The 12,623-nt window shown below is 39.6% G+C and overlaps 1 protein-coding gene across 2 annotated transcripts in view; it reads right to left on the reverse strand.

The window, feature by feature from the left end:
* The window catches only part of si:ch211-196i2.1 (collagen alpha-1(I) chain), a 107,305-nt gene that overhangs the window by 21,049 nt on the left and 73,633 nt on the right, over positions 1-12,623 (reverse strand). For both annotated transcript variants that reach the window (XM_038734455.1, XM_038734456.1), the window contains 15 exons: positions 12,508-12,561; positions 12,319-12,363; positions 11,810-11,863; positions 10,194-10,238; positions 8,648-8,701; positions 7,587-7,640; positions 7,413-7,466; positions 4,861-4,914; positions 4,518-4,571; positions 1,612-1,656; positions 1,196-1,240; positions 614-721; positions 388-441; positions 253-306; positions 14-67 (listed from right to left, as the gene is read on the reverse strand). In XM_038734455.1, the coding sequence (XP_038590383.1) occupies positions 14-67; positions 253-306; positions 388-441; positions 614-721; positions 1,196-1,240; positions 1,612-1,656; positions 4,518-4,571; positions 4,861-4,914; positions 7,413-7,466; positions 7,587-7,640; positions 8,648-8,701; positions 10,194-10,238; positions 11,810-11,863; positions 12,319-12,363; positions 12,508-12,561 (828 nt within the window). The remainder of the gene's footprint in view (positions 1-13; positions 68-252; positions 307-387; positions 442-613; positions 722-1,195; positions 1,241-1,611; positions 1,657-4,517; positions 4,572-4,860; positions 4,915-7,412; positions 7,467-7,586; positions 7,641-8,647; positions 8,702-10,193; positions 10,239-11,809; positions 11,864-12,318; positions 12,364-12,507; positions 12,562-12,623) is intronic.

Genomic DNA, 12,623 nt, shown 5'->3' on the forward strand with positions numbered 1-12,623 from the left:
TGTAAACACTGACCTGATATCCTTTCTGTCCTGGTGGGCCTTCAGTTCCTGTTTGGCCATGGAGACCCTGATGTCAAAAGTCAAAACAATCATCTCCTGACAATAAAAAGTCCTCCTGCCATTAATTGTTTACTATTATTTTATTATGTTAACGACAAAAGCAAATGTCAGAACAAGTAAGGAAGGCGAAGATATACTTTATGTCAAAACTGGATATATGAAAATGTTGCTTCACTATATAACTAAACCAACCTGTTGTCCATCTTGTCCTGTGGGGCCATCGTCACCAGGCAAGCCAGGTAACCCCTGGTGGTTACAGAATCAGTTCAGAACTCAACATAAATGAAATACTCATATTAAATGATTGTTATATGGACTGTGGTTTACCTTTTGTCCTCTTTCCCCTGCTGCTCCTAATAATCCATCAGCACCCTGTGGGCCCTGAGGAGATTCATGTAAATTTTTTGCTTGGTTTTGAAGGTGTGTTGGGTCAACCAGATGTTCAGACATCTTGTATTAAAATGAAAGTATTTGTGGATTTTCATCTTTCCAGACTATAAGACGTCTGGACCGTATAAAAAAAAGCAGCAGTCGATGGTAGGTACCCACTCACTGTGATTCCTGCTGGCCCCTGTGGCCCCTGAGATCCTGGGGGCCCTTGGCTTCCCCTCGGTCCTGGTTTTCCAATTGCCCCATCAACACCAGGGAGACCTGGAGGGCCCTAGAATAAAAATCAATCTTACATTTTCTGTCAAATGTTTAATGTTCTGAGTGAGTTTCCAAGACTTTTTGGACTCGGTACAAAGTCAAGACTCAGCCAGGGATTTCATCTGTAATCTTTTCTGTTGTCGCTTCAGTCTGTCATTGGTATGTACAGATTATCTATAATATTCAGTCAACTGTGACTAATTTCAGTCAATTCATCTTCATTTTCAGTTTAAAGAAGCAGTTGACAGTTACATTATGGGATGCATGTAAGCGTACATGCAAACAAATGGACACATTGATTGGTAAACAGGTTTTTTATGATGCATGTGTGATAAACCATGATGAGTCAAGATACCAAACCAAAGCAAAAAGGCAAGAAAACAACTGTGTGTCCAATTTAAACGCAAACAGAAAACCCTGCAACACACAGTGATGTGTCATTATGAAAAAAGTAAACTGCTCAACTTCACTAAGAACTACAACTTACTGGTGGGCCCTGTATCCCTTTGGGCCCTTCGTCTCCAGGCCGACCCTGTAAGAAACAAGAAGTTCCACTTAATTCACTGGTTCATTAGGAAAGTTGAAAGACATGATCTGATGGTTATGAATGTTTCCCAGTGAATTCATTAGTTCTTCTAGACTGGATATTGTTAAAAAAGAAAAGTAGATTATTTGTGATCACTATCAACGTTGTGTGTGATTATTCATTATGTTTTCTGTGCTGGTTTTATAAACAGAATTTCCTTAGGGACAATAGGTGATACTGCGTAATACTGAGTCATAATTTAATGATTAAAAACCACCAGCATCACAATTTGAGTCCATTAACCAAGCAGCAAGAAGCAAAATATTTTGTTCTCTCTGATTTAGGGCACAAACTTTCCTATCAAAGGTTTCTCTCACCTGAGGTCCCCGGGGTCCCTTCTCTCCAGGCGGACCTGGGGGACCCTGAAAAAGAAAACCAGACAAGTCAGAACATGCTAATCACACCCACAACGGGTACGAGGAGACAAGAAAAAGAAGCCCCAGGTATTTTGTGTAAGCTCAAATATCATTTGTACCCACGTCTCTCTCAACACTTTCCAAGCAAAAATCTGTTGTAGTCAGGGGACGAATTGAAAGTATAGTGTGAAGTTATCCATTTTGTGATGCATTAAGTGTCCTTATCCAGTCAGAATACCTCTGAAGCTGGTATTATTGTTGGTTGCTTAGTGAGAGATGAATAAGGCCAGAATAGTCATCTGGCCCAGGGGCTTGATGGCTACCAAGCTGAGTTCTTTAAAAATTTTTGGAACATCTTTAATGACCGCATCTGCTATTACCTTCCTCCTACACCTTACCTGAACCTTTAATATAGTGGAAGTTTTTTTAATGAACTGTAAACCCTGAATAGTTACTGTATCTTGAGGTCGGTGATGACTGTATAGTCACACATTTAACAGAATATCACAGATTTAAAAGGTGTACTTTTTGACAAACACTGTTCCCTACAGGCTTTGTCTACTCTCCAGAGCTCTTACATTTTCTTTCATTCCCTCTGAGAATAAAGTATGGACATGATATTTTGAAAAACCTTTCCAGCAAAATGTAGAACCTCACTCAGGTTGTCCAGCGCATTCGGTTTACCGCTGTATTTAGTGTTCAAGCCAGCAGCTGATGATTTCACCTTCCAGGAGTTGTGTAACTTTACTCTCACATTAATGGGCAACTATGTGAGTCAGCCAAAAGTGTGTCCAATGACACTGCAGGAGGGATGGTGGACATGGAGTGAACTTCTGAAAATTCTCCCGCTTCCATTACTGAAAGTAACTCTTTCCAAGCAAGAGTGATTTTCTTATTCCCAAATCTAACCAACCAAAAGAGGAGGATTGAATCGTAGGGTGCAGAAACATTGATGTGTTTCAAGAAGAAAGTTTGAGTTTTCAGCTTCATAGACAACTTCACCAAAGCAGAGGAAAAGTCAATCCGCGCAGGTAAAGGAAAAGACGAGGTCTGTGTGTGTGTACCTGCATTTATGATGTTTACAAGGGTATGTGTTTAAGGCCACTTAACAAATCAACTCTCTAATGGAGATTAATTCTGAATGTGTCCAGCTCTTATATCTATCATACTGTGGGCGTGTCTGCTCTGTTTAGTTAGTTCTCTGTCAGTTTGGTTATTTTGAGTCTTCTCTGTATCTGTCATTTAGTCTGTGTTTTGGGTTTCAGTCTGTTCTTGTCATTCATTTTGTTATTCGGTTTGCCTGTCTGTCCGGTTTTAGTTTTTGCCTTTATGATGTTTAGTTTATTTTTCTGCATTTAGATTGGCCTCTGAATGTTGATTTTATTTCTCTGCCTGCTTGTCTGTTCTGTGTTTTGAGTTCCAGTTGGATTCTTGTCTTATGCCCTTGGTCTTTTGCACCCTGTATATCTGTTTATATGTACTCATATTTCTGTTGGGATTTGTCTGTGGGTTTGTTGGTAGTTCTGTTAGTATGGGCCTGTTTGGTATCTTTCTGTGTTCCTGTAAGTACATCACCCTGCCTGCCTGTGTCTGTCTGCTGTTATTATTAGTATCACCTGTGCTTAAATGTTTGTTGCTTCTGTTTAGCTGTTGCTGGTGTGTTGTATGTCCACTGCCGTGTGGCTTGCTTGCTAGCTTGCTTGCCTGTCTGTTTCTGCTGCCTCGTTTTTGGACAACTCTTTGTTGAATTCTGGACTCTGCCGTAAGTTCTGTGGGCTTAAATAAATTCTCAGAAACTGTACCTGTTCTGCCTCTGTGTCCTGCGTTTGGGTCCTAAAACCTGTCCCTGCCTGCACACACGACAACATAGTAATATAGAGACTAAAATACTATTGAAAACAATTGTCATGTAAGCAGTATGTGTAAAATAATTTCACTTTTCAAGCACATTTAGCCTAGGGGCCATACTAAAGCACTGTCCAAACATAAATCAGTTTAAAATTGGGTATAATAGTATGGTTTTCACAGGTTACAGAGAGGAAGAAGGGGGTGAACAATCAGTGTTTTCTGGGTCTAGTATTTATTTTCACTTTTGTTATTGTTGTTATTCATTCTTTCCTCATATGTACCTCTTTTTCCTTATTTAAAAAAAAAAATATGTACATTTTGAATTGCTTTTGGGTATGACAAAGTAGATGTGTAAATATTAATTTGGAAGACAGGTTATTTATTAAGGGTTTTATTTGTGGACAAGGGGTGTGATTTTAATAAGTTCTTTTCCTCTTCCCACTGTTCGAATATGTAAAGAAATTGACAAGAGTTTAAAGAAATGTCTTTGACTCTAATTATTATTATTGATTTGTTTTAATTACTATTTCTTGTCTGATGTCTCTGTTTCACATATATTCAAAATAAACACCTAAATAAAGTAAAAAAAACAATGCTTACTGGAAAGTGTAGAGGTGGCCAAACTTCATAAACCATCAGTCAGCACTAGATTGTTCCACTCTGTTGCCAAAACAGTAGAGTGGAACAGGGCTGTCATTGAGGATGTCACCTGGCAGTCTGGATTGCAGGGGGCTGCATCTGGTGGACATGTCCTCTCACTCTGCCAGTAAATTTGCCACCAGTGTCCCCAACAAAATCAATCCCTGAGACCTGTTTGCCTCCATGAACAGGCAGTCCCTGCACACCAGCTGCACACTTCACTGGTTTTCTTTTATTTACCAAACCCTCCTTGGTGTGACCCCATTATAGCTGCTGTCTTCATCAAATCCTCGGAACAGTGCTCAGTCCTGCTCTCGTATACCCTGAAACAGCTCCCGGGGCTGAAAGATGGGAAATAAAAATAAACTACAGACACTTACTGCAGGTCCTGGCTTCGCAGCGGGCCCAGGTAAACCTCGTAAACCTGGCTCACCCTGGCACAGAAGGAAAAGAAAGAGTTTATTATAGTTATTTCTCACAGCTAACGTTGCCTCCAAAAGTCGCCACACCCCCACATTGTCAAAATGTCAGCGAAAATGTTTGCAAAAAGTTTTGCCTTCTAAAAGTGGCTATTATTCCTTGAACTCAACTGTTGAACATCCTCATCTGTTCTCATGTACAACGGCATGTTTGAAGCTCCCCTCACGTTCCTTTGTTCCGCCAACAAAGCTCACCTTTACAAGGTTTTAACATTCGAGATGGGTGACAGAAAGATGACCTTACCCTTTCTCCAATGAACCCTGGAGGCCCACGCATGCCCACGGTGCCCTGGATGCCCTGATGGCAGAAGGAACAACAGATTTTCAAAAATACCATAATTGATTAGTTTTTTTGAGCATTAAAAGATCTGAACTGTAGGAGTTGTTTGATTTGACCTTTTTGGAAATACTCTCCTACTGCATTAGGTACACCTTTCTACTGGGTAGGACCGCCCCTTTGACCCCAGAACAGATTGGGCTCTTCGTGGCATGGATTCAACAAGGCTGGGAAATATTCCCTAGAGATTTTAGTCTATATTGACATGATAGCATCCTGCAGTTGCATCACATTTGTCAGCCTCACATATCGATATTTGTCAGACCAGCTGTTTTAAACAAACAAGATACATATAGCTGTAGCTTCATATTAAGCATTCAAATAGAGTGGTATCAATGTTCTGATCTATACTGAACAAAATTATAAACTTGTGGCAGTGTGGAAGAAAGACTTTCTACCATTCTATATACGCTCTAGATTAACTTTAAAAGCAGACAAGTGATACACTGACTGCAGAATGTCATTCAGTCTTTTATTGCCATGTTATTCTTGAAATGTGCACTGAACAAAATTATAAACGCAACACTTTTGTTTTTACCCCTGTGGTGTATAACATATGTGCATTTGACGCATAACAGTTTAACATAGCACTGTAGCAGCTGGATAGAGGATTAGTGACCTTTAAGGGGAGAGCAGAGGTCAGTGGTTACGTGGAGGCTCAGACCCTTATCTGGTGTCCAACAAGATGTCTACACTTATCCTATAGAACTTTGCTCTTATATGGATTGGAGCCTTAGTTTGCAGACTCTGACCCTTATATGGTATTTAGTAGATACCTAAACATGTCCTATATAAGCTGTGTTTGATGTACAGAGAGACAGAGTGGCCATCGGGCTTGGTCACTCTCCAAGCTGCTGCAGAGCTTGTAATTGATGCTGAACTCCTTGATGTAATAAACTTTTATGATCAAGAACAGTGTCAAGCGGATTTCTTCTCAACACATCATCGCAGCATTATTGTTTGGACACCACACCCCCATTCATCATGAGCTGAACTCAAAGATCTAAGACTTTCTCTATGTACACAAAAGGCCTATTTCTCTCAAATATTGTTCATAAATCTGTCCTTTGCCGAGATAATCCATTCACCTCACAGGTGTGGCATATCAAGATGCTGATCAGACAGCATCGGTATAGCACAGGTGTGCCTTAGGCTGGCCACAATAAAAGGCCCCTCGAAAATGTGCAGTTCCATCACACAGTACAATGCCACAGATGTCGCAAGTTTTGAGGGAGCGTGCAGTTGGCATGCTGACTGCAGGAATGGCCACCAGAGCTGTCTGAATTGAATTTTCATTTCTTTAGATTAAGCCGTCTCCAAAGGCGTTTCAGAGAATTTGGAAGTACATCCAACCGGCCTCACAACCGCAGACCACATAACCACACCAGCCCAGGACCTCCACATCCAAAATCTTCACCTCCAAGTTCATCTTTGACCAGCCACCCGGACAGCTGCTGCAACAACTGGTTTGCATAACCAAAGAATTTCTGCCACAAACTATCAGGAACCGTCTCAGGGAAGCTCATCTGCATGCTTGTCATCCTCATCGGGGTCTCGACCTGACTGCAACTTTGCACAGCCATTGAAGAAGAGACCAACATTTTAAAGGCCACAATCAACAACCTGATCAACTCTATGCGAAGGAGGTGTGTTGCACTGCGTGAGGCAAAGGGTGGTCACACCAGATACTGGACCCCTCAATACAATGAAACTGCACATTGTCGAGTGGCCTTTTATTGTGGCCAGCCTAAGGCACACCTGTGCAAAACCCAAGCTGTCTGATCAGCATCTTGATATGCCACACTTGAGGTGGATAGATTATCTCGGCAAAGGAGAAGTGCTCACTAACACAGATTTTGACAGATCTGTGAACAATATTTGAGAGAAATAGGCCTTTTGTGTACATAGAAAAGTCTTAGATCTTTGAGTTCAACTCATGATGAATGCGGGCAAAAACAGAAGTGTGAAATTATCGGCAAGAAGGCAAAACATTTATAAATACAATATTTTTAATAAATTGTAATAAGTTTTTATTTTACTAGAAAGAGTAGCCCTATCTCTTTCCTCTTTGGTTTTATTATCAGAAGAATGTTTGTGTGTGAGGACATAAAATCACTTTGGACCGATCCACTACTATTAAAAAATTTACAATAACTATACCATTATTTTGTGTGTGCGACTTATGAGCCTAACCTACCATACATTCATACATGATATCGTTTTTTTTTAAATGCTCAGTTCCATTCCATAAAGCCATTCTGACATGGTCTCTTGTTTAACATCAATATTGAAATTACAAAGCAACATGTAAAGGTAAAAGGTAATAATCTGTTTAGTTTTAATGTGAAATGATACAGTATACTATTCATACACTGTATATTCTACACACATTATGTATATTCTGGGAAAAGGTAGTACAGGTGCATTCCCTGTATTGGCCTTGCTGAAGAATCACTTACATACATGCCTACTGGGCCCTGAGGTCCCTCCATGCCTGGCTTCCCTGTAAAACCCTGAGAAAACACACACAAAACAAACATCTGCATAGCACACACTGACAAAATACACACATATATACATATATGCGTGTTGATGTAATGGATGTCATGACTTCTCTGCCCCTGTGGACTCACCCTGTCTCCTGGGGGGCCTGGTGATCCTGGAGGTCCTGGTTTCCCTGGTGGCCCCTGTCAGATAAAAAGTTCCAATCAATACTAGCAGTGCTATAATAAAACGTGACATTGACATTTCTCGTCAAGATGAAAAGCTGTCTCGCAATAACAGCATGATGGAGTGTGAGGGAGTGTGCAGCATATAAAGATGCCTCCGACACTTTAAAATCGTTTTTGTGGCAGCATTTTGAGTACCAGGTGGAAACAATAAATGGCAACAGAGTGACAGACAAGACACCAATAATATGTAAGCAACATTTCATTGTTTTGCATTTTGTGATTTTCAGTCAAATAAAATACATATTTCGTCATTGATTTCTAAAACGTAGAGTTAAAATTTCGTCTCATTTTGTCCCGTTCTCGCGAACCCAATATCATGTATTGTTTATTGTGTAACGTCTTGACTCATTAGCCAAGACTATTGTCCCACCCCTAATCAATACCGTCTGTTTATCTGCTCACCCAATCAGATTCACAGGACTACATAGACATTACATCATCCCAAATACCATGAGCTTTATGACAACATGCACAGTGAAAACAAGGATGCTGATGATCAAGCGCACATCTCTGACATTTTTGCAAAAATGCTTGTTTGCTGTCTGACTGGAAGTTAGCTCAGCTCAGTTTGGTTTCTTAGAGTCTCATCTTTGGACAAAACCGTGTTGGTTGCTGGCTTAAACATTTGTTTCACGGGGAATAGATTTACAAACAACCCAACGGCTCTTTCTTGTGCTATCTGCTTCAGAGGATCTGTCAACTCAAATAAACTTCCTTCTTGGCTTCATTCTCGTCTCTGAATAACTCCGCTTCAGCAAGGCAAGGCAAGGCAAGGCAAGGCAAGGCAAGGCAAGGCAAGGCAAGGCAAGTTTATTTGTATAGCACATTTCAACAACAAGGTAATTCAAAGTGTTTTACATAAAACATAAAAGCAACAGGGAAATACATATAAAAAGTAGTTATGGCCTTTCAAGTGCTTTGTCTTGCAAATGACACAACCACAGACTAATAACAAAACATACCGGAGACCCTGGTGGGCCGTCTGCTCCTCTGTCTCCAGCAGCTCCTTGAAAACCCTGGAAAAGTAGCAGAGTAAACTCACAGTTGCTAAGAAACGGCAAAAAGCCACATGCGGTATAAAGGGACACAGTGTGTAATATAAAACGTGCAAATGTGGAACAAACTGTAATTTATTTCTAGCAATTAACAGATGTGCACTGAGCTCTTAAATTATTGGTTTAGCTCAGCTGATTAGTATTTTACCAATAGTTACTTAATCTGCCATTTGATGGGATTCACAAGGCTACTCCCTAAATGTCAGTACGGATAATGTATTGGTGATTAAGAGTTTAATTTAAGACTCTTTAAAAGGCATTTGTCTTTGTTAACTTGAGCAATCAATAACGTGGTGACTGTTCATTTGGTAATATAAAAAGTGTTACTCAGCAGCAGTACATCTAGAGTTTATAAGTAGTAAATCCAGTTTTCTTAGAACATTAAGACTGATGTGCACAAAATGTTGATGAGTTGGCAAAAAACATTTGGTTTGGAGCTGTTTCTCATTGTTTGGGTCACTTAGTTTCATTAAAGGGAAGTCTTAACGCAACAGCATAGCCAACAGTGTGGTTCCAACTTTGTGGCAGCAGTTCTTCCCCGATTCAATAAAATAATGTGCATAGCCAAGTCCAAAAAGAGATTGTTTTCCCAGTTTGGTGAACTGGCCTGCCCAGAGCCCTGTACCCAGTCCCATCCAACACCTTTGGGATGAACTGGAAGACTGACTATGAGCCAGACCTTACTGCCCACTATCAGTGTTGGACCTTGACAATACTCTGAACAGCTGGAAATCATTATAGCCATGTCTTAAAATTTGTTGGAATGTCTTCCAAGAAGAGTGGAAGCTGTTATAGAGGAGAGTCAAAGAACCATTTTAAATGAAATATTGTTATGCTGCAGAAATGTCCTGGCCTACACAAGAAAACATCTATATTTGGTACAGATCCCTGCAAAAATCACACCGTAATCATTTAAATAGTTTTTCAATGAAAATGAATTATTGTGTAAAATGAATTATGTAATAATGGTCATTTCCTCCAATACTGCAAATCATATCGCAATTGCAATATCAGTCGCAATTTTCACAATTAAATATTTTTTCAAAATCGTTCAGCCCTCTTATAGAGCGATTTTCAACAAACACATATAGGTGCAATGTTAAGGTGTCCACATATTTTGAGTGTGTGACACAAACACGCATGTACATACATGAACTCGGATCAGCCCCAGCCACTTTTAGTGAGCACGCATGATATGTTCAACTGCCTGGTAGCAGGTTCAATTCTGTCTTGTTAAAACTTTTTTTTTTCCTTTGGCAGAGTTTGTTGTGTTTGCCTGCTCATGAGTCTATAAAACCCTCCATATTTAATCCTGGGCTGTCTTGTAAAAGTGTAATAATGTGGTTTTATTCTGTTGAAGCCTGTAGCTTGTGGCAGAGAGCCAAAAAAGACAAGCTGGAGGGATGATGTCATAAGCTGAACGTTGAGGTCATTCTGAGGCTAACAGTCTTACCATTGGTCCTTTACTGCCAGCACTGCCAGCTGCACCTGAGGGACCCTAAAACAGAAACAGAGAAAATACCAACAATGCAATTTCTCCCAACAGCAGAGGTCATTCAGAGTGCAAATAGTAAATATCATCACTTTAATGAATTCAATTATGAAGAACATGAACTATGTTGTAATTAAATCTTAAAATTATAGTTCAACATTATGAGAAATATGCTAATGTGCTTTCTTGCTGAGTGTTAGATATGATGAGAAGAGTGATGCCACTCTTGAATCTGTACATTAAATATGAAGCTATAGTCATAAGATGATTAGTATAGCTCACCCTCTCTCTCTCGTCAACAATGTCCACACATGTTAAAACAATTATAGCAAAATGGTTACTTTAAGGTAACAAAACCCACTGGATTAAGGTTAGGGAAAGAATGTGGCAATGGTAAATAATAAAAACACTGTAAACAATAATTTCCAATCTGTGGAGATATCGCAGTACTGGTAATCCGGCCAGCGGTACTATACTGATGCTCTCTTCTCATAAACACTTTGCAGCATTCACGCTGGTAGGAAGATTTTGTTAGCTTTGGATGGAGCCAGGCTAGCAGTTTCCCCCTCTTTCCAGTCTTTGAGCTAAGCTAAGCTAAGCTAATCTAACTGTCTCCTGGTTGTAGCTTCACATTTATTGGACAGATATGAGATATTGAAAGCGATTAAGCGTATCTCCCAAAATGTCAAATCAGATCTTTTATCAATTTCATTAAAACCTTTTGTTCATTTGTTTCTACACATCTCTTAAAATCAAGGCACTGACTTGATACAAGTGAAACTGAAGTGGAGACTTTTTAAAACAAGAGTCACCCCAATAAAGGGTTTATTTTCATCATTGATTCATTTGTTGATTTTTCTTATAAATAAATGATAAAACGTCAAGTCAAATAAAATGACCAGAGGTTTTTATCCAATCAACAGCCCCAAATGAAAGAAAACAAAAAAGTAGCATATCCTCACATCTGAGAAGTTAAAGCCAGAGAATACTTTGCATGTAAAAGACTTCAGAATTATTAACATATGATCACAATTAGTACAATTAATCTTCTGTCAAACGGCAAATCAATTAATTGTTGATGATGAACATGCAATCTTTTGCAACACATTTCCCTCTACAACAGCTTATCACAGAACTCTTGTACTGTACAAAGACTGCCTCCTGCTGTCTAAAGCAACAATTACTACATTAGAGTAACAACTAGGGAGTCACTTTTGACTGTTTGAGGGCATTTCCATCTATCTTAGCGGTCTTTGCTATACGTTTGCATGCAACAGCTATGAAATCTTGGACTCGAAGGAGCATTTCTCTTTAAAGAAGTGAAGCATGAGCAGTAAAGTGTCTCTTCCCTTTATTCTCATCACCAATTTTAGCCCTGTGCACTCTAAAAGACACAAAACCGGGACTATAAACCAAGACAGATAATGACGTGTGTGGAATATGTCCACATGATAATTACAAAATAATTCACTGAATTATTCATGCTTGTACAATATGTGGCAGGAAGTAGAGGACACACAGACAAAACATAAAGCATTTACAAGTGATGGAATGGAAATATGATAGAGAATGGGAACCTGTGTACCAGGCTTTCCTTCTGCTCCCTCTGGTCCAGGTGGCCCCGGCAAACCCTGGGAGGGATAAACCAAAATCACACACAGAGACATACACAAACACAAACACACACTCATCCTGAAGAATTCTTTCTGCAGAGTAAAAAGACTTAAAAATTGCTTTTCTGTTCTATCTCTGCAGGTCTGGATTACAAGTGAGTATTATAGATGGAGGTTTAAGGCTGATATAGAATAGAAAGTATAAACATGTACCCATAGAGGTTTTTAGGCTTCGTAGGCCTTCACATCATCTGATTATGGTACAGAAAAATCTGCTTAACCATAATAAAATGAGTTAGGAATAATGTTAGGAATATACATGTTCAAATTAAATTTTAATTCTAATACAAACTACTCTTAAGACCTTGTATTTGAAATACTAACATTCAGACTTTTGAAAGACCTGCTTTTAGAGCTTAAAGAATTCAGGGACGACTACGTTTCAAATAATTTCTGACAGGCTTTAAGTTTACCGAAGGGCCCGGTTGGCCATCGTGGCCCCTCTGTCCAGTCCGACCCTGGAGAAAAGTAAAGAGAAGACGACATCTGTACAGTAACTAATAGTGGGTTACGAAAATGAAAATGATAGGTAATGGACAGATGTTTAGCAATACGAATTTATATGCTAGCTCTAATTTGGCAATGTTGTGAAGTCTCTATACCTTGTTTCCTCTGGGTCCTGGTTTGCCGGTACGTCCATCTGGTCCCCTGTTCCCCTTCAAGGAGGTTCAGATATTAGTGACAATTTCCACAAGAAGGCTGCCTTAATTTGTGTCTT

Source organism: Micropterus salmoides, unplaced genomic scaffold (assembly GCF_014851395.1).
Source record: "Micropterus salmoides isolate LMB-PRFRI ecotype aquatic unplaced genomic scaffold, ASM1485139v1 Ms_hic_scaffold_20, whole genome shotgun sequence".
Taxonomy (NCBI): domain Eukaryota; kingdom Metazoa; phylum Chordata; class Actinopteri; order Centrarchiformes; family Centrarchidae; genus Micropterus; species Micropterus salmoides.